The following is a 23,221-nucleotide window of genomic DNA, read 5'->3' as shown; positions in this document are numbered from 1 at the left end:
GAATATTATGCAGCCATCAAAAGGAATGACATCTTGCCATTTGCAACGACGTGGATGGAACTGGAGGGTGTTATGCTGAGTGAAATAAGTCAATCAGAGAAAGACATGTATCATATGACCTCACTGATATGAGGAATTCTTAATCTCAGGAAACAAACTGAGGGTTGCTGGAGTGGTGGGGGTGTGGGAGGGATGGGGTGGCTGGGTGATAGACACTGGGGAGGGTATGTGCTATGGTGAGCGCTGTGACTTGTGCAAGACTGTTGAATCACAGATCTGTACCTCTGAAACAAATAATGCAATATATGTTAAGAAAAAAAAAGAAGATAGCAGGAGGGGAAGAATGAAGGGGAGTAAATCGGAGGGGGAGACGAACCATGAGAGATGATGGACTCTGAAAAACAAACTGAGGTTTCTAGATGGGAGGGGGGTGGGGGGATGGGTTAGCCTGGTGATGGGTATTAAAGAGGGCACGTTCTGCGTGGAGCACTGGGTGTTATGCACAAACAATGAATCATGGAACACTACATCAAAAACTAATGATGTAATGTATGGTGATTAACATAACAATAAAAAATTTTTTTAAAAATGATTACAAAAAGGTAAAAAAAAAAAGATCTAGTCATTATAAAATCCTTAAGTTGCTCAGAGAAAGCAAAGACTAGAGGAATGACAGTCTCTCAAAAAAGAAAGATTTAAAAACTATCGAGTGCTCATTTAAAATTCAAACAGAATGAGGAAAAGAATGAATGGATGAGAAGTAAAGAACTATAAAATCTTCCAAATAAAAACTGTAATGGAAACTCTAACCAAACTTTCTAAATTACAATAGCCATTCCAGTCTCTACTGAAATATTCATGAATCCTCCCCTCCCCAACAAAGTAAATATGGCCACTAAGACACATTGTCCAGGAGTGTTAGTAGACGTACAACAGCTACTTGCTATAGAACAGACCCAGTCAGCAGTACAGAAGTTCACAGCTTCAGCAAAGTTGTAGCCTTGGTTAAATCCAGAATGATAGGCACGAGGAAATGTCACAACAAACTCGCCAGCACACTGATTGGTCCTGTACACCTAAATGCAAAGTGGGAACAGGGATACAAAACAAAACAAAATAAAAACAACAAAAAAGAGGAAGAGATTTTATCAGTCACTTTCAGAAGCATTTTCTAAAATTAAAAACAGTAAAGCATTCACCTACACATACCAGAAAATAATACCAGGGTTTAAGAAGCAGCCTGAACTCTTCTTACCTTCTTAAAATAGTCAATGATAACAAAATACAGTAATTCACAACAAGAAGTAGCAGACAAATTCTCAAAGAGAAAACGTTACTCTCACCGAGCTACTAGTTTCTGAAACTTGATAAAATTTTTACAATTAAGTGACTTTTTCTTTTATTCCTTTTATCCTTGTGTCAATAACATTAAAGAATGGAATTTCCTCCTACTCTTATGTAATTTTTTGGAAATTAATTAATTAGATATGTTATATGGAGATAGCCCCAAAATCAGTTTTCCTGGATCCCACTTATTTTTATAATTATTACATCTTTACTTATTTTAGAGAGTGTGCGTGCCACCCAGCCACCCGAATACTATGTGTCTTTAGAAAAATCCCAGATTCTAGTATGAATTCACTCTGCTTTCAGCTCAGGTCATGTTCCCAGGGTTCTGGGACTGAGCCCTACATTGGGCTCCCTGCTCAGTGGGGAGTCGGCTTCTCACTCTGCCCCTCCCCCTGGCTCGGTAGGCATGTGCATCGGGGCACGCGCTCTCTCTCCCAAATAAATAAATAAAATCTTTAAAGACAAACTAACACTGGGTGCCTGAGTGGCTCAGTCAGTTAAGCATCCGACTCTTGATTTCGGCTCAGGTCATGATCTCAGGATCGTTGAGATCCAGCCGCACATCAGGTTCCATGCTCAGCACAGAGTCTGCCTAAGATTCTTTCTCTCCCTCTACCTCTGCCCCTCCCCCCATTCATGCTTGCATGCTCTCACTCTCTCTCTCTAAAATAAATAAATAAAATCTTTTAAAAAAAGTAAAAAAGATATTCATAGTATTTCATTATCGCATATAAAAAGAAAGCTGTGAAATCTTTAATGAAATATGATCTCCAAAGGATAAGTATTAATTACTACAACTATCACTTAAAATACTTACACTCTGGTTAAACAAAGATAATACAGATAATAAATAATATGGAGTATTATTATATACACTAGATAATAAAGAATTTGTCAAAACCAGTATATAATGGTTTACTGAAAACAGAACGCTATTTTAATAGGCAGCTATACATAAAGTATGATTAATATTTAAAACACCTCTTTCTTACCAAAGAAATGCTGTTCCCTTCAGAATATAAATTCTAATCTGGCTAGAAGATGAAATAATCTTTTGCTTCCAGTTATAAAAGATATGTTGTGTTCCTAATGAAAAGCTAACATAACCTTAAAATAAAAACACTAAAAGACACAGTAAGACTCACAGGCACACCATGCTCCATCAGTACATTGGGGTTCATGATGGTGACTAACTGATGCAGGAGATCAGGCTGGGATTCAAATAACTCAGGAGCCAGCTCCCTCATCACCTCCTCCAGTTGTTCGGCAGCATGAGATGGCACACCATACCATGTCTTTGGCTCCCCCCTAGCAAAAAGAAATAACTGTTTAGCTAGGTGAGCATGGTACCAATGAGGCCAGGGTCTCTCATTCGAATCCTGTAAACTATAATTAATTTTATCTTGTTCCATGGTCACAGATTATATACCCCGAATCTTGGCAAATCAACTCATAAATCTGTTCATAACAGGAGGTAAGGCAAAGTATATAAATAGGTAAATACATACTTATCACTATTATTAGAATTAATTCAATTCTAAATCAATTAATTTAATTAATTCAATTAATGCAATTCAAAGCACATGAACTCTTTAAGGTGGATCACTAAATACTTTCTTCAAAACGGAAAGACACTATATGAAAAATAAGCATCATTCCAAAGAATACTGACATACTACCTTGTTTCCCAAGTCTACTGGACATTCAATTATCCCCACAATGCTCAAAGTTGAAGTCAACACTCTGTAGAATACCTTTTCATTAAATTCATTAAGTTGGATTTTACTATCCAAAAAACTAAGGCAAGGATAGAAATTGTTGAAACCTTGAAAAGAGTTCTATCTACAAATCCTAAGGACCAAAAACTTGACATCATTAATGCACTAGACTTTAGTGGACTAGAGTTCATTTATGATACTAAGTTGTACTCCTAGGAAATGGATTTAGTGAGTCATGCTATTTATAAAATAGCTGAATTCCCTAATCCAAATACAATCCACTGCTGTCTCCAACAGAACTTACTGCAACAATGAGAATGCTCTATGTCTGTGCTGGCCAAGACATAGGGCCCTAGTCACCAGTGACCATAAATCACTTGAAATGTTTCCTGTAACTGGGGAAGTACATTTTTAATTTTACTTAATCTTAACTAATTTAAATAACCAAATGTAGCTAGTATTACACAGCACAGTGATGAAGCAGAGAAATAAAATCACTATAGTTTTCCAGTACTACATAGTGTGATTTGAATAGTATCATCCAAATGGAGAAATATCATTTAATTGATATTATAATAATGGACAAGGAACTGGGCAAGTAAATAAAAGCTGTGGGGGAGACACAAAAAAAATTCAAACAAAGAATTTAATGAATATGCATATAACAGGCATTTTTAGGGAAAATGTTATTAAAAAGAAAAAATCATTTAATAATTTCCAACTTCCAATTTCTAAACCTAAAGGTTTAGTCAGATCTTAATTATACATACTTTTTAAAATTATACATCCTTTAAAATCCTACCTTGCATATCAAAAGATGTATCAAAGTAATTTTCATGTATACCAAATTAAGTATCATTTGGTCTAAAACTCCAGGCTCCACTGCATGTTGCATGCACATACTTTAAAACGGAAGGTGTCTGAGATGTATATACCCTTAGGACCTTCTATACTTCTCAATATATTATCCTACTTTGGGTAGGAAATACTTTTAAATTCAGTTCTTGCTAATATATCACCTAGTATCATTATAACTTTAAAAGGTTCCTAAGCATGTAACAAAGATCATACATACCAGTGTAAGTAGTTGATGGAATAACTCCAGTGATCTTCAATGTGCCAGCAGAAAGAAGAGAAACACATTCCTACATAGAGCCATGGCACTTTCATACCAGAGATGTCTACATTAATATGTGCAAGAACAGACTGCTCTAGGACAGGCATATTATTCAAATTCCAACCAGAAAGCGCATATTCCTATCAAGAAAAAAAAAGATGTAAATGCAAGATCAGAAATCACAAGTGCCCAAGAGAAATTTCAAGGGAGTCTTAAAAAAACAAGTAAAAATTGTATATATTTAAAATAATCTAGTCCATCTGTGCTCTTTGCAACACATAACTCATATACCTATTTAATCCTATCTCCTGTGTAAGTGGTATTCATATTTCCCTTTAATTATTTCAGATACCTCTGGTTTATTCTGAAGCATATAAGCATTTTTACACTACTCCTCCCTAGCTTACTAGTAAAATGTGAGACTCATTTTAATAGGTCAGTATTATATTTCTATTTTACCCTCAGTAGTGTAACTTCCCAAAATGTTTACCACTTATTTACAGAATGGTGTCAGATACTATGATAACAAAAAATAGTAAGACACATAATCCTGCATTTATGTCAACACCAAAGACTAAGATGATGCAGAAAGTCACCACTACCACCCTCACTACAAACACATCTAGAAATATTAGATAAATTATAATAATAAAAACATGTTTCATAGATGAACTCAAAAGAAAAAACAATTTCCAGTTTCCAGAAACAAAGAAAGGAACGAAAGGCAGAATGAAAAAGGAAAGCTATTGTCTTGAGTTTTCACTGAGGTTTCTAACTGGTTGTTAAGAACCAAGTTGCAAAGGGCGCCTGGGTGGCTCAGTTGGTTAAGCGACTGCCTTTGGCTCAGGTCATGATCCTGGGGTCCCGGGATTGAGTCCCGCATCGGGCTCCCTGCTCAGCGGGGAGTCTGCTTCTCCCTCTGACCCTCTTCCCTCTCGTGCTCTCTCTCATTCTCTCTCTCTCTCTCAAATAAATAAAATCTTAAAAAAAAAAAAAAGAACCAAGTTGCAAAAACCTACCCCTGAAGCCATATGAAGTAAAGCCTTAAAGTGCTTATCATCCTTCTGAAGAGCAGTTCTCAAAGTGGAGTCTAGGAAACCTAAGACTATTTCAGGGAATCTGCAAAGTCAAACTATTTTCATAATAACTGTAAGATGTTATTTGCCTTTTTTACTCTCGTTCTTGCAGGTACATAGTGTGAGTTTTCCAGAGGATACAGGATATGTGACATCACAACAGACTGACAACAGACTGAATGCAGAAACAGATAAAAGAATCCAACTGCCTTCTATTAGGAGGTTGGTAACTGCTGAACCTGGATGCCAGGTACTGAGGGAAGGAGGGAGATTCCTTATTATGTATACTTTTATACATTTGAAACTTTCTATAATACAGAGTTTAAAAAATAAAACCTGCAAAGTAAGGGGTTTAACAGCCAACAGCAAAGCTGAAGAGAGAATGTGTCAACTAGAATTCAGATTTGAAAGTATCATCCATAATGTAGCACAAAAAAAATGAAAACTCTATGTGTGATTAAGAGTCACAGAGGATAGAATAGGAAAGTCCAGCAGAGGTTTAAGTAAGAATTCCATTAAGAAATAAAGACACATGATTCATACCCTCAATAGGCTTTTTAAAAATAAGGCTTTCAGGGGTGCCTGGGTGGCTCAGTCGGTTAAATGTCTGCCTTCAGCTTAGGTCATGATCTCGGGGTCCTGGGATTGAGCCCCACATCGGGCCCCCTGCTCAGAGGGGTCTGCATCTCCCTCTCCCTCTGCCTCTCCCCCTGCTTGTGCTCTTTTACTTTCTCTCTCAAATAAATAAAATCTTTTAAAAAATAAAAAAATAAAAGACTTTCAGTTGTTTTATATTTTAAGATTTTATTATTTGAGAGAAAGATAGAGCGAGCGAGAGAGTGCTCATGAGCAGGGGAAGGGGCAGAAGGAGCAGCAGACTCCCCGCAGAGCACAGAGCCTGACTCAGGGCTCAATCCCAGGACCCTGAGATCATGACCTGATCCGAAGTCAGACACTTAACCAACTGAGCCACCCAGGTGCCCCAAAAGGCTTTCAAAAATTACTACTCAATATGTTTTTTAGTTGGTCAGCTGGTTGTCTGAAAACATAATGAGCCAGTTGAAGAGATAAGGCCTACATACAAAAAGTTTCAAGACAAGGCTGTATAGGGGCGCCTGAATGGTTCAGTTGGTTAAGCATCTGCCTTCAGCTCAGGTCATGATCTCAGGGTCCTGGGCCCCTGCTCAGCCGGGGGTCTACTTCTTCCTCTTCCTCTGCCCCTTGCCATGCTTGTGCTCTGTCTCCTGCTTTCTCTCTCTCTCAAATGAATAAATAAAATCTTAAAAAAAAAAAAGACAAAGCTGCATATATTAACCTCCAGATACAGATAAAAGAGCAATCTCTTTAGTTCTTCAGGATGGGTTTGCATCATTAACAAAACTTCATAGAAAAGGAAGAACCCCAGTACAGCTTGGAAAAAACAGATTAAGCTCTGACAGTAAATAACAGAGACACCAAAAATATACTGTTCTGTCTGGTGAAGGGGAAGAGTAGAATAGTCACACTCAGAAATACAGGAAATAAGATTAGAAAAGAAGAATCTTGGACCTTTAATCTTACATTTCAAACTAAGAAGCTTGGATTTTATCCTATACTCAGAAGGGAAATAAAACAGAATTTGAAAAATGGAGTAATATAAACATAGTATCTTAAGTATTTTTAAACTTTTGATTATGAAAAATTTCAAACATAAACAGAAGTAGACAGAACTGCATACTGAACTCCCAAAGACCTTTCAACCTTAACACTTTAAATAAAGGAATATATAAAAAAGACTACAGAGAAAAGCAGTACGAAAATGGTTAACATAACAGGCCTAAGATTGCAAAAAGTCTGCTCAAAGTTCTGTCAGCTGGCATATGCAAACTTAACATGATAACAGTTCCCTACACTAATACAGAGTGATTCACAATGCCTAGGATGTACAATGTGGTTTATATACACTTGCTTTCCTTCTGGGAGTCTGGGATTTTAGTAATGTGTTAAGTAGAGGATGCCTATGTCACCAGCCTCCAATAAAAACCTTGAGCCTCTAATGAGCTTCCCTGGTAGGCAATACTTCATACATATTGTCAATTTGATACTAATGCATCCTGTGTAACTCCACTGGGAGAGGACTCTTGGAAGCTTCTACCTGGTTTTCTCTGGACTTGGACCATGGATCTTTTCCCTTTGCTGATTTTGCTTTGCATTCTCTTTCACTATAATAAATCATAGCCATGAGTCCTCCCAGAAAAATCACTGAACCTGGAGATGGTCTTAGGGACTCCCAACACAAGTGGTCATTATGTAAGACCATGGCAAGCATCCCAACATGATGTGATAGGACCTAGACAAGGATGGTAGCAGTGGGTATGAAAAATAAGGCAATCCTACAGAAAAATAATGAAAAGTGAATTAACAGGATTTAGTCAAGGATTTAATATGGAGCAAAGACAAGAAGAAAAAAAAATGTTCCCAAGGTTTCAAGTCCTATGCCTCTTTTTATTTCTCAGAAGCCCTGTTGGTAGACCACACTGTACTCATAAGACTATATACATTAACTTCGGAAGTACTTTTCCAGTTAACTACGATACCAGAGAAATATGCTATCAGATATCAAGAGCTAACCCATACAGAAGTTCAATATAAATGTACAACTCCTGGTGAAAAGCTAGCAGTTATCTGCTATTCTAATACAGTAACTTTCAGAGAGGAGTAATGAACTGATATAAATATATTTAAAAAGTCTGAAGGCTTTTTTTTTTTTAAAGATTTATTTGAGAGAGAAAGAGAATATGTGGGGGATGGGAGGCAGAGAGAGAATCCTTAAGCCGACAGTCCGCTGGGCACAGAGCACAACTCACGAGTTGATCTCACCACCCGGAGATCATGACCCAAGCTGAAACCAAGATTCAGCTGCTTAACTGAATAAGTCACCCAGGCGCCCCTAAAAAGTCTGAAAGTTTTATACACATTGTCTAATTAGTCCTTAAAATCCCTTTATAATAAACAGGTTCTCTCATTCCATCTTACAATACAAAAACAATATCCTGAGAAAAACATTATTGCTTAGAAAATGAAGAGCAAATCCATGACCCAATCTAGAAAAAAAGGCTGTATCACCTGTCTCTGCATACTATAGTTTGTTACAATCCAGCATTTCTCCACATCCTTACAAGAAGGTGAACTGAGCAAAAGCAGAAGTAGATAAATGAATATTCATTCAAAACTCAAACATGGAGGATTATTTATATTATTAATATTAATCACTTAGTTTTGACACTGAAAATAATCTTTAAAAACTCTATGACCTTGTCTCTAAGATTAGAAGATATAAATACCCATTCAAGAACAACTTAAAAATTCAAAACAGAGGGGCGCCTGGGTGGCTCAGTCGTTAAGCGTCTGCCTTCGGCTCAGGTCATGATACCGGGGTCCTGGGATCCAGCCCCGTGTTGGGCTCCCGGCTCTGCGGGAGCCTGCTTCCCCCTCCCGGAGTCCCCCTGCTTGTGTTCCCTCTCTCACTGTGTCTCTCTCTGTCAAATAAATAAATAAAATCTTAAAAAAAATTCAAAACAAGTAAAATTCAGAAAAAGGCAAGAGCTATATAATGAAATCTCTTCCCAATAATTTGATAACTGCCTACCATTTGGCAATGGAAAGGTATAAAGAAACTCAGACTGATGCACCTCTTTATACTTATATAAACCAGCTTTAATTCAGTGAAACAAACCATCCCTATATAATTTATGTTCACTATCTATTGTAATCATTCTTTCTCCCTTAGTAAAACCCAGTACGTATTCTCTAATCTATATTATCCTAACCTGATTATCGTAACCTGTACTCCATCTTCACAGAAAGAAAAAAGTCAATTAACGAGGCTAAAATAATAAAAAACCCAAAAGACACTCACAACTTTTGATCATAAAAACAAACCAAAATGAAAATTTCACTCCGCACATATTAAGTGCTCAGTTATTGGTTGGAATAATACACAGTGAGATGGTACTGTGAATAAACTGGGTAGGTAATGCTATAAGGAATTAGAATGGACTAGATAGGGCCTGAAGGGATTCAAAAACAAAAAACAAAAAAGGTTAAGTCAGGTACAGACCACGTACGTAGTATATTCCATTTCTGTTTAAAAGGAATATGTAAGGGACACCTGGGTGGCTCAGTCAGTTAAGTGTCCAACTCTTGATTTCAGCTCAGGTCATGATCTCAGGGTTGTGAGATGGAGCCCCCCATCAGGCTCCACGCACAGCAGGCAGTCTGCTTGAGATTCTCTCCCTCTGTCCCTTCCCTCTCCGTGCACTCTCTAAATAAATAAGTCTTTTAAAAAAATAAAAAAACAAGTAAATAAAGAAGAGTATGTAATTTTGTATGTGTGATATATAAATGCTTGTATAGATATACTATATCTGGAAGGATGCACTAGAAAGTAAAATAGGGTCTTCCTCTGTCACACTAGAGATTTGGGTAGGAGGGAGACTTTTTTTTAAGATTTTTTAATTAAGTATTTGAGAGAGAGAGAGTGCAAGCAGTGGGGTGGGGGAAGGGCAGAGGGAGAGGGAGCTGAGCAGGGAGCCCGACGCAAGGCTCAATCCCAGGACCCCAAGATCATGACCTGAGCCAAAGGCAGACGCTTAACTTAACCAAATGAGCCACCCAGATGCGCCAGAAGGGAGACTTTTAATCGTAAAGAATTTCCAGCAGTGGTAATATGAAGAGGTTGGGCAATTCCTCCACAGAAAACAAAGATAAATCTGGACAAAATTACCAAAACAACCATTTCAAGGCACTAGAAATCAACAAAAGGAAAAAAAAATTGAGAAGCATTTACTGCTGAAAGACTAAACGAAGGCTGAATAAAAAACATTCCCAAATAAGCAAAGACTGAAAGAACTCATTGCTTAGGAGATCCACACTACAGATAAAAGCAGTCCTCCAGGGTGAAAGAAACGAACACAAAAGGTAACTCGGATCCCACAGGAATAAATGAAGAGCATCAGAAATGATAAACTTGTGAGTAAAAATGTAACAGGGTATATGTGTGTTTTTTTCTTTTAATGTTTTTTAAAAGTAAAATGGTTTAAATAATTATATTGCTATGTTGTAATTATACAACATGTAAATACAATATATAAGGATAGACAAAAAAGAAAGCAGGAAATAAAGAGACACTGTTTCAAAGTTGTTACAGTCACCAGAATTAAGTCAATATTAACATGAAGAAGACTGCACAGAGATGTACACTGTCAATAAAACCATTTAAAAAAAAAGATGCATATTATAATTCATAAAACCACTAAATAACTAAAAAAATATACAGCCAAACAAAAAAATCTGGAAAAATTAAAATGGTATTATGAAAAATATCTGTTTAACACCAAAAAAAGGCCACAAAGGAGAGTTGGAGGAACAAAACATACGAGACATAACAAAAATCACAAAATGACAGACATAAGTCAACGATATCAATAATATTAAATGTAAATGGACTAAATAACTCCAATCAAAAGGCAACCCTCAGACGAGATTTTAAAAAAGCAAATCCAATCATATGCTGCCTACAAAAGACATACTTTACATCCTAAGATACAAACAACTTCAAATTAAAAGAATGGAAAAAGATATACCTTACAAACAGTTACCTTAAGAGAACTGGAGTGGCTGGCTATACTTTTAACTGTATATCCTATCGCACTATGTAACCTTTTCTTCTGTTTTTAACCATGTGTTGGTTAAACCTTTTTGAAGGTTTTATTTATTTATTTGAGAGAGAGAGAGAGTGTGAGAAAGAGCATAAGAGAGAGAGATCACGAGCACGGGGAAGGATAGAGGGAGAAGCAGACTCCCTGCGGAGCAGGGAGCTCGATGCAGGACTTGACCCCAGGACCCTGGCAGATGCTTAACCAACTGAGCCACCCAGGCGCCCTCATGTGTAACTCCTTTCATAGGAAATAAATTTTTTTTAAGATTTTATTTATTTACTTGAAAGAGAGAGAATGAGAGAGAGAGAGAACACATGGGGGGGGTCAGAGGGAGCAGCAGACTCCCTGCTGAGCAGGGAGCCTGATGTGGGACTCAATCCCGGGACTCCAGGATCATGACCTGAGCTGAAGGCAGTCGCCTAACCAACTGAGCCACCCAGGCACCCAGGAAATAAAACTCTTAATCATTGCCAATTATAGAGGAAAAGAAAAAGTAAAAAGGACCAAAATAATGAGAAAAAGAAATGAATGATCATCTTAATTCAGCTTTGTAAATAGAGGCCATCTCCAATGTGACAGGACTTCATTGTATGTTACAGTTTAAACATATTTGAGGGGCGCCTGGGTGGCTCAGTCGTTAAGCGTCTGCCTTCGGCTCAGGTCATGATCCCAGGGTCCTGGGATCGAGCCCCGCATCGGGTCCCTGCTCCGCGGGAGGCCTGCCTCTCCCTCTCCCACTCCCCCTGCTTGTGTTCCCTCTCTCGCTATATCTCTCTCTGTCAAATAAATAAAATCTTTAAAAAATAAATAAATAAATAAATAAACATATGTGAAAACCTACCTGCTCAGTTACTGAAAGAAACTTAATTTTGGACCTATCAATGAAATGTAATTTTTTTTAAAAATTCTTAAATCACCTTATAGATTCTCAAACAGAAAGAGCTAGGCAAAATTCTTTTAACTGGAATAATAGTTTTAAACTAATTAAATTGGTTTTAAAATTCAAAGTTAAATTTAAAAAAAAATTTTTTTTATAAAAGCAAAGTTTGAGTGATAGTACAAAGCTCCCAAAGAAGGAGGCGACCCAAAAGGGTTGCCCTAAAGTTAAATTTTTTAAAGATACTTTGAATATATTGTTTTTAAAACTGAAAATTATTTATAACATCCAAATCCTATATATTTAATATTTTAAATGAAAGTAAACCCTTAAGATTAGATTATAGAAAGGTAGCTTTCTACTAAGCAAAGGCTAAATCAACTTGAAGTAAGTTTCAAGTACTACTATCTGCTCTGCACCTCTTCTTCTGGCAGCATCTTTCTCCGACCATCCTTTACAGGAAATCCACTTCCAAAGTCTTTTGAGGAGATATCAGCTCCATACTCTACAATAACATCTTCTTCAATGCTGCTCACCAGCCGCCAGAATTCCTTTTCTACTAGTTCTGTAGGAACCATCTATACAGGGAAAACAAAGATTACAGATTACTCACTATAACCATAAACTTCTAAAACATAATATGCAGGTCAAGTGAACACAAACCCATGATAAAATGAAAAAATCTTATTTCCAGAGCTGAAAAGACCAGGGTCCACTATGCTTTTCCCACTAAGGCTAGGGAAAAGCTAAAGACAAACTAGATGTTTAGAAAAACATAATAAACTTGCACTGCCTTTTTGTGTAAGCTATTTCCTAGCTAAGAAATGTACACATGACCCGTCAAGCACATCAAAGAGAAAAAGGAAATGCAAAAATTCAAGGCTACATTTTAACAGGTCCGGCAAATTTTTTGGATAGGGATTTTTAAAAAGCCCAAGATCCCCTAGGAAAAGAAGCAAACTTCATATTACAAATAACAAAAGGAGCAACTGCCACATACTTCATGCTTTTCTATAAAAGATTACTCACGCAAGGCTAATAAACAATTCAAAGATCAAAGGAAATTTCTCAACAGAAGAGTACACACTGCCACATTAGTGAGTGAAAGATACAGAAACAGATACCAGGCCCCTCAATCTTTAATATTCTATCATCTTTTTCATGCTGTCCCTGTTTTCCACAAAATGATGAAAGCAAACCAAAAGCTTTAGACTCAGATAAATCTTCATACCTCCCCAAACTGACCTAAATGACAGATACTCACATGAACTGGCATATTGAAGTAATCAGACTTAAAATTATCTGCCATCTCTCCAAAGCTCTGAAGTGTATACTCTCGTACAGCTTGTTCAAATCCAAAGGCCTCTCGAGGTTTATTACATTCCTAAGAAGAAGAAATACCTAAGATTAATTCACTGAAAATGAACTAACAAAATATTAAAGCTCTTGGTATTACCTTCTTTGATCATTTCCCTAGGTGAAGCAAATCCAATCAATCTTAGACAGCAAAACAAGTATTAACTACTTGCAATATAGAATCAGGAAATAATGTTCTAGAACCTCAACTACATTTTCACAGCCTTCCATAAGGAAGGTGGTAATGAGACAGCTTCAGACTCTGGAGTTGACATTAAGCTCTGGCACCAAGACAAACACCAGGAGAACTATTGACATGCAATCAAGCCTAGGGATGCCTATCATTCTGTTTCTCAGTGGATTTAGCTAGAGAGAAAATAAATGTTCATGGATGAAGGAAATATAATAGATAAAGGAATATCCACTGGATTGCAAGAATATCTAGCCACAGGAATGGTTGTTTCACACCATCAATCACCCTGACCAGTATTTTAACACAAATCCTCAGAGCAGAACTGCTTCTGAATCATCTCACCTTGAGAATAATAACAACTCAAAGCTCTGAATACACCTATACACAGCCCAGCCAAGTCGTTCCCTTCCATGTCCTATCACAGTATTTTGTTAAAATAAATAAACAGGGGTGCCTGGCTCAGTCGTTAAGCATCTGCCTTCGGCTCAGGTCATGATCCCAGCATCCTGGGATCGAGTCCCACAACGGGCTCCCTGCTGGGCAGGAAGCCTGCTTCTCCCTCTCCCACTCCCCCTGCTTGTGTTCCTGCTCTCACTATCTCTGTCTCTGTCAAATAAATAAATCTTTAAAAAATAAAAAAAAATTTAAAAAATAAAATAAGTAAACAGATTAGGTATTTCAGGCCAATAATGTCTTTGTAATCTTTCAATAAGAATAATCCAGTATAATCAAGTAAAAATTAAACAAGCTAGATACCGTCAGTTTATCTGGTAACATGAAAACTGGATGCATAAATCCTAAGTTCTAGAGCTTCACATCTTTTACATTTCTTTTAATTTTAAAAAGACAAATAACCTACAGTTTTTCTTCATTTTTCTTATTTTCCAAGAATACTAACGTTCTGAATAAAAGTATCATTCATCTTCAGCAATAAACAGAATTATCTAACCCATAGTCAAAAAAAGAACTTTTGAAAGGTAAGCTGCCACAATACAATTACTATATTTTCATTCAATATTGCTCTTAAACAAATCCCAGAGGTTTTTTTTAAGATTTTATTTATTTTTTATTTTTATTTATTTATTTTTTTAAGATTTTATTTATTTATTCATGAGAGACAGAAAGAGAGAGAGAAGCAGAGGGAGAAGCAGGCTCCCAAGGAGCAGGGAGCCCGATGCGGGACTTGATCCCAGGACCCTGGGATCATGACTTGAGCCGAAGGCAGACGCTTAACCATCTGAGCCACCCAGGCGCCCTTTTGTTTATTTTTTTATAGAGAGAGACACAGTGAGAGAGGGAACACAAGCAGGAGGAGTGTGAGAGGGAGAAGCAGGCTTCCCGCTGAGCAGGGAGCCGGACATGGGGCTCGATCCCCCTGGGATCATGACCTGGCTCAGCTTAACGACTGAGCCACCCAGGCGCCCCAATCCCAGAGATTTTAAACATTGAAGAACAAAGCCAAGAGCTTTTGAGAATGGGTTTACTGTATGTGTGTATGTGAACATCACTGCTGTTAATTAAATAAGGATCTGTAAAGGTTAGGCTTGTACCTCAGCAACACATTTAGGACACCTCCAGTCTCCTTTGGGCACATCAGGTAGTGGGGGAATTAAACAGAATGTATGATAGCTGTCATCACATCCATCACACAAAAGCAATTTATCTTCATTATTTCCCCGACCACAAAACATACAAACATAGAGATCAACCTGTTAGAAAACAAACAAGATAAAATAAAAGTCCATTTTCTATAATAATAATATTAAATTTTTACCAGGAACTCCTTAATTGAAACAAAATAATGTACACTAAAAGTACACATAACTTAAATCCTGATTTTTTAAATGATTGTATTTAGACAAGTTTTCATAAAACTTCCTCAATTTCCTCAGTGCTTCTACAGGCAAGTTAATAAAAGCATATCAAGTTATCAGAATAAAGAAAGACCACAAATCCAGGTTACTTGAAAGTCAATTACATAAATAAAATACACCATGTCATCCTTCCTACACACACCTCTTTGACAGAGAATGAATACTGAGCACTGTCCACATTACAGCTCAAGAATTTATAGATTCATATTCATTCTCTCACTCACAAGGTACATGTGAGGATAACTCAGGGAAAGAGTCAATGTAAACAGACAAAGCAAGGTTCACATTACATAAATGAAAGCTGCAACTTTAGATTTACCATCTAGTCTTCTAACCAAACGAACTAACTAAACGGCATACCAATATATAGCGAGATAAAAAGTGCAAAACTAAAAATAAATCCTTTCCCTCCTGACACATCTCAGAACACTTACAAAGTTAACAGAGAGAGTTCCTTTCCGTTGTCTCATTTGCATGTTAAATGCGTCTGACCTGTTGGTAACTTTTCGTCTTCGGGAGACCTCATCTTGAAATAAAAATAGTTATATAATAATAGTAAAAACTAATGTTGAGAGCTTACTATGGACCAGACACTATTTAAAATAATTTAAATTAAATCTCAAAACACTATGAGGTAGATATGCTATTATCCCCATTGAAGATAAAGAATCTAAGGTATAGAGAAGTTAGATAACTTGCCCAAAATCACACAGCCAGTCAGTGGCAGATTTGGAAATCTAATCCAGGCAATCAAGCTCCAGAGAGCTTAACTACTAATTCTATACTGCCTGTATGTAGTGCTTATCAGGGACTAATTGAGACGAGTTTTAAGATCACTACCAGCGAATGCAGTAAGTACAAGAATGAAAAAGATAAAGTGCTTAATTCTTAGAAGGGTGATAATAAACATCATAATGTATTTAGTAGGTCCTATCACACTGAATGTTTTTAAGAGTGATGGGACAATATCATCTGACCCTCCAGAGTTCTCATCCACAATCTGAATTGTGACTTAATTTCTCATATCATGAAAAGGGTAATAATATGACTTGTGATTACAGCATTTCATTAAATTCAAATACATCAAAAACAAATCCAACACAATCTTTGTAGAGTTTTAAAACTGACAGGTACATAGAGAGAATAGTGGAACTTGATCTTTGCATTAGCAATTTTACTCAGAAAGTTTCAAACATTTACTAAGCTGAGAGTACAAGGCTTTCTTCAAACACGGAATTTAAATGAAGTGTCATAATATATCAAGGCAATTATGGAAAAATAACAAAATCAGAATTAGAATTTTAGTCATAAGCTCTCCACAGTACATTTTGTTACTAAAGGTCAGAGAATCCTTTCTTTGAATTTAGAAGTTATAAGCTATGGACTACTTGGTAAGAACCATTCATTTCACCATTCTCTCCTAAACTAGCCTTTAGAAACTATAAATTTCTGCGTAACATATTAGAAATGGAAAAGGAAAATTTCTCTCTTCCAAATATTACAAAAATTCAATAAAATATGGTTCCTCAAGCCTTAAATTTAAGATTATATGCCATAGAAGGTGATCCGTCTAGGAACCACATTCCAATGTTTACACTCATAAGAAAATCCCAAGGCAAAATGCAATTCAAATATTTGAATCTTATTAGAACCATATGGCTATACATTATTTCTTTTCATGACCGAATAAGAGATTTTACCTTCTTTATCTTTTGCTCCCATTGCTAGGCCCACGACCTTAGGCCCAGCCCCAAAAATTCGAAGTTTCTTCAGTTCCGTGTTTCTGTTTACTTCTCCAGATTCTGACTAAAAAAATAAATAAATAAACAAAACTCACATTATCTAATCATTCTGATTCATACATTTATTTTCTTACCTGAGGAAAGTTTCAAGATCCTCTTCAATATGAAGAAAAACATATTTTATTTCTTCTCTCTAAATCCACTCACTGCCTCATTACAAGAGCTGAATAGTCATCCAAACACTATGCAACACCCAGCTTCCTTTCCACAAAGAATCTATCTTTATTAAAAGCACAATTGTCAATTAGGTTCTGTCCAGAGACAAATGCCACTGGTTATAACCAGTATAATACTGGCAATAATAGAAATCCTCACTCTTACTTTGCTAATGGACACCCATCTTGATCAGAAGGCAATATGCCCATCCTATTAGATGACTAATGATTATCCTAAGCCAATCATGCCATTTCTCTTTGTTAGTGATGACCTAGCTAGGGGAGGAAATGTTATCCTGGTCTAGACCTATGAGACATAGAGAACATCTACTAGAAGCCTCGGGAAAGATTTTCATCTTCTAATAAAAGAGAAAGCTTCTTAAAGAGTAATAAGACTTTTACCCCAACTTCTTTCCCCATTGTTAGGAGATTCAGCCTGGTGAAAGCATTGCGCTGGACTCTAACAACCACACTGCAATTAGGAAGAGATATACTACCCACACACTGAAGAAAGCAAGGTAGAAAGATGGAAAGAGCCTGGCCCTTCATGGCGATGTGCAGTTGCTGCATCAATCCTAGAACTACCCATTTCTGGAAATCTTATGTGAAAACTGTGTCCTTATGTGAAAATTGTGTTGTTAATGTTTAAGCTGATGTCAATTGGCACTCCAGTACTTGAAGATGAGAGCTTCCTGATAGATGCAAATGTTATACCATGAATTCAGATGGACCATACACACTGAATGTACACTAAGTAAATAACTAAAACTTATTAAAAATACAGTCAATAAGAATCAAAATAAATCAGGATAAAATACAGACTTTATAAGTCTATGATCATATAAGAACCAAACCAACTAAAATGGCATTTTAATATATATAAACTTTAGTAGATTGATTTAATTATACTAATCAACCTCTACAGTCAGTCCAATGATAAACACGACACTATACATTCTTCATCACTATTAATGCACAGTACATAATAAGAAAACCTAACATACACTAAGTAGATACTATGTGCCATATAAAAGTATTTTAATCAATCAATCCTCACAACAACCGTTTCAGACAGGCAATAAAGTTCCAAAAATTACAAATAATAAAACATTATCTGATCTTATAGAATAAACACTAGAAGTAACAAAATAAAAAATAAAAAGACCTGTTAGAAATCTTTAACTTCCTATTAAAAATGCTAACAACAAAAAAAAAAGACTATACATCAGAATCTCCAGAATAAATTAAAGCAGTGATCACAGGAAGTTTTATAGTCTTAAACATCTCAGTCAAAACAGAAGAATGGAAATAAATTAAGTTTCCAACTCAAAAAGCTAGGAAAAGAGCTACAACATAAACCAAAAGAACTCTGTGATGCTAGATTAGAACTGGAATTATCAGTCCATTTCTGAAAATATAAACTCATAATGTTTTAAATTTTATTTCCCAGCCCTAACCACTAAAAGGGCCTACCAAAAGCAATGGCATCCCAGTAGGAACAAGCACACCTTGTGCTCAGATCTGGGTTTCTAAGTATCATTTCACACTAAAATGAACCAGAATTCTGTGGAAAAATGGCTGATTCCAGGTCTAAAGCAAGGCAAGAAGACAATGAGCCTTTTTGTGCTAAATAAGTGCTCAAAAAGGATGGAGACATGTCAAAAGAGTATCATGAACCAGCTTGAAGGGGTTCCCATCAGCCAAATTTGGAACAATAGGATTACCAAAAAGGAATAAGAGCTTGTAATAAACTACATTATATTTTTAAAAAATCATGATCTATAGTTATACTAAGAAGGAGCAGGGGTCAGTCATGGTCCCACTGGTACACACATTCATCAAAATTCACCAAACTGTACACTTAAGATATAAACATTTTACTGTATGAAAAAAATATCTCAAGAAAGTGTGGGAGAAGAGTTCTCCTTTAAAGAAAAATGTTAACAAATGTAGAAAATGACAGAGCTAGAAAATCACCCAGCCTGCAACCACCAACATAACAACTAACTCAGGTAAGATCATCAGTGAATGTGCAAACCACTGGGTAAGACTTAACTGGAAGACAGGTTATTCACACTATTTTATAGTTTACCCTGATTACTTTTATTACAAAGAGCATAAGTATGATGGAGAAACCTGACTCAAACTTAGTGTCACCAATAATGAGATACACTGGCATTATGGGCTTCATTCTAATGTATAAATGTGTTAAGGGTCTAATAACCCTTCATACAGACAAACTGTGAATCCAGCTTTCAAAAAGCTCACAAGTGAGGTCACGGATGAAAAAACAATCATAGCAGGGGTGCCTGAGTGGATCAGTCGGTTAAGTGTCCGACTCTTGACCTTGGCTCAGGTCATGATCTCAGGGTTGTGAGATAGAGCTCCATCAGGCTCTGTGCTCAACAGAGAGTCTGCTTGAGATTTCCTCTCCCTCTGCCCCTCCCCCCACTTGCATGTACTTTCATTCCCTCTCTTTCTCTAAAATAAATATTATTTATCTATTCTTTAAAAAAAAAGAATAAAAACAATCAAAGAAGAGTAAAGCAAGGGGGGGATGTGATAGAAGAAAGGGGAGTAGGATAACTTTCATAACTTCTGTTTCTTGTTTAAGAGACTACTAGATGGCTGTGCTTGTCATGGACATTAAGCTAGAAAATAACAAAGGAAAAACAGATTTCGAGAAGGTGGTAATGTTTGAGATACACTGAATTCAGCATACCTGCTGTGGCCACCAGTATGCATACAGGGGTATACACATACTGTATGCACACACACATCCCTGGTAAACCGAAAAGAAACATGGGTGCCAAGACATATTTAGGAGCCCTGAGTGTATAGGTAGTAATCGAAATCATAGGGGAGGTAAGATAGCTAGGGAGAACAAAGCCGGGAAAAGACTTAGAACACCACGTAAAGGGCAATGGTAAGAGAGAACAAAGATGACTGAGGAGAGGTCAGAGTGAAGAGGATAACCAAGAGACAGGCATCACAGAAGCCAAAGAAAAATCAAGTTAACTGAATTTCAAGGGGAGGAGTCAACACCCATATTAAATGTATATATGACCAGAGATGAAGAAGAAATAAAAAAATGTCCTCAGCTTTTGACAATTATTAACTCGGTGGTAACTGGGGTGGTGCAGTTTCAATAAAATGATTTAGCTCAATGTCAGATTACACAGTACAAAAGCCAGACAGATACTAAGGAAACTGAAACAACATCGACCATTTTTTAAGAAACTTCATGAAAAGAGGCAAGGAGCAAGGCACAATCTAGGAAGGGAGATTTTGTTCTAAGATGACAGAGACTTTAAACACGTTTGCATTGGGGGTAGGAGGAGATCCAGCAGACAGAGGTAAGAGAGATTTCATAAGTGATATATTAAAATCCCTAAAGAAGCCAGAAAGGACAGATGTGAGAAGATTATCCCTAGAGACGAAGGTACCCTATGCTCACAGAGATTGGCAGAAATTAAGAAAGAATACCAACAAGTCTGTGTATAGGGCAAGAAGTCGAAGGAGTTCTACCAGAAAGCCTTTCTCTTCTTTCTGAAATTGAAGACTAGGAATGAGGCAGACTAGGCAATATAGTAATTAAGGACAAACTGTGAGCTGAACGAATTCTTCATTGAAAAGCCTACAATGGTTCTAGTTTCTACCTGGTACCAACCAATATGACTACAATGACAATTATTACAATGGGTAAAAACATTCTATGTGGTCCTTTTCATATATATATAGGCAATGAGCAGCCGCGCTTTTTCATGGTTTCAAAAGGAACATTCAGAGAAATTTCATCACAAGCTGTCAACTGATTAGAGGAGCAGGGCTACCTGGGGCAACTCTTCAAAAGTGAGTCACCAAGTCAGAGACTAGTCTTCAAGTGTTTCGGGTGGTGAAACAGAATCATCACTATACACCCAAAGATGATTAGAACTTTTGAGATCAACCACAGTACTAAAAATCACTTAATGACTAAACCAGAGTTTACTAATTTGTAATGGTTTATAAATAAGAATTCTCATTATGCTAAATATAAATTATAATTATACTATGATGCAATAAAATAATTTAATTATGAATTACAAAACAATTTATATTACATATTGGTAATTTACTAATAAATGAACATAAGTTTGTAATTCACTTTCCAGTGATTTTCCATTGAATTCACATTCTCAATCCAAGATACCTACCTTTTTCTTATCAAAGTACCTAAGAAGCTAAATTATTATTCAAGATGTTATTTAAGGAGCATAAATTCAGAGCAAGAAAAGCAGCATCTTACTGTCCTAACCTATGGACCTGTCACCTTTAAAAACACACTTTGAGGGGGCACCTAGGTGGCTCAGTCAGTTAAGCGTCTGCCTTCAGCTCAGGTCATGATCCCAGCATCCTGGGATTCAGCCCCACATCAGGCTCCCTGCTCAGCGGTGAGTCTCCTTCTCCTTCTCCCTCTGCCCTCTCACCCTTGCTTGAGCTCTCTCTCAAAAAATAAATAAAATCTTTAAAGAAACAAAAACAAAAACACACTCTGAGGACCACAAATGAGAATGGGGAAAGGAGGACAGATGCAGACAAGAAGAAATTAGGGCATTTTTCTTCTGATGAAATTATTTTAGGCTACAAGAACACTATAAAAGTTAACACTGGAATGGTTCAAACACTAAAACTTATACTCTAGCTTTTAAAGGAATGAATGAAAAATAAAACCACCCTTTCCTACTCCTCTCATTTTTGCTAACCACAAAAATAAAATAAACTACAGTTCATCGGCATGTCTATAACACTGGCCCTACAGTACCCAGAGTCACCCTCTGATTTGTCCTCCTTGTCAAAACTGTTCAAAATTAACAAAAAACTTTCTAAATGAGACTGAATTTTACAATTTCTTCCTTGTTCATCTTAAAGGTAAATGAAAGACAGGTCTCTTCACGTTCTAAAAAATAGTACGTGAATGACTCCAATAACCACATAATTGTTCTGCAGTCAATACACTTAAAACTCCTGTTAAAAATGATCCATGGAAGTTGATACCTGAGACTTGACACGCCTTGTTCTCTTCGGCAGAATGTTCATTCTTGTGCCTGGCTCTGGGGAAGTTTGGACATCAGTGCCAAGAACCTCAGGCTCTACTTTTTCCTTAAGATCTAAATTAGGCATCTGTACACCCTAAAGAATCAGAGCACAGAAAGAGAACAGGTTCACTGATAAGAAATCAGACTGGAGAATGAGGGGAGAAATAATAAATTTCCAATAAATCCCCAAAACTACATGAAACCAGATGACAAGTCTACCCACCAAACTGATCTATAGATTCAAGACAATCCCTATCAAAATCCTAGCAGGCTTTTGTTGTAGAAATTGAGAAGTGAATTTCTAAAATTTATGTGGAAATGCAAATTCTTTGGATATTCTGAAAAAAGAAGAACCAAGTTGGAAGACTAACACTATTGGATATCAAAACTTACTATAAGGCTACAGTACTCGAGACAGTATAGTATTGGTGTTAGGGTGAATATACGGACCAAAAAACAAAACAGAGACCAGAAATAAACCCACATTTGTAGTCAACTGATTTTCAACAAAAGTGCCCACCAGGCAAATCAACAGGAAAAGGGTAGTAGTCTTTTAAACATGACACTGGTACAACTGAATATTCATATACATATACATTTCCCCTCCCTCCCCCAAAATGAAATACTTCTACCTCATACTATACACATACAAAAAAAAAAAAAACTCAAAATGATCTCAGACCTAAATATAAAAGCTAAAACTATAAAACTTCTAGATGACAACAAAAAAAGAGTATCTTTGGGGCCTTGGGTTAGGAAAAGATTTCTTAGATATGACAACAGAAGCACAATCCATAGAAGGGGGAAGGAAATTAATAAACTACTCTTCAAACAGACACCATTATAAAAATGAAAAGATAAACCACAGACTAGCAGAAAGTATTTGTAAAATCATATACCTGATAAAAGACTTGTATCCAGATTAT

At 36.6% G+C, this 23,221-nt stretch overlaps 1 protein-coding gene across 1 annotated transcript in view; it reads right to left on the bottom strand.

The window, feature by feature from the left end:
• The window catches only part of KDM5A (lysine demethylase 5A), a 93,573-nt gene that overhangs the window by 56,387 nt on the left and 13,965 nt on the right, over window positions 1–23,221 (bottom strand). Inside the window, exons 5-13 of the mRNA XM_028120979.2 lie at window positions 22,255–22,389; window positions 16,961–17,066; window positions 15,695–15,786; window positions 14,937–15,095; window positions 13,102–13,221; window positions 12,257–12,415; window positions 4,144–4,325; window positions 2,496–2,658; window positions 957–1,076 (exon numbers count right to left, since the gene is read on the bottom strand). Coding sequence (XP_027976780.1) covers window positions 957–1,076; window positions 2,496–2,658; window positions 4,144–4,325; window positions 12,257–12,415; window positions 13,102–13,221; window positions 14,937–15,095; window positions 15,695–15,786; window positions 16,961–17,066; window positions 22,255–22,389 — 1,236 coding nt within the window. The remainder of the gene's footprint in view (window positions 1–956; window positions 1,077–2,495; window positions 2,659–4,143; window positions 4,326–12,256; window positions 12,416–13,101; window positions 13,222–14,936; window positions 15,096–15,694; window positions 15,787–16,960; window positions 17,067–22,254; window positions 22,390–23,221) is intronic.

The sequence above is a fragment of the Eumetopias jubatus genome, unplaced genomic scaffold (genome assembly GCF_037043125.1).
Source record: "Eumetopias jubatus isolate StellerSeaLion01/CBP00866 unplaced genomic scaffold, mEumJub1_p1.0 scaffold_8, whole genome shotgun sequence".
Taxonomy (NCBI): Eukaryota; Metazoa; Chordata; class Mammalia; order Carnivora; family Otariidae; genus Eumetopias; species Eumetopias jubatus.
The sequence above is the reverse complement of the archived record's forward strand: the minus strand, read 5'-3'. Positions and strand labels throughout refer to the sequence as shown.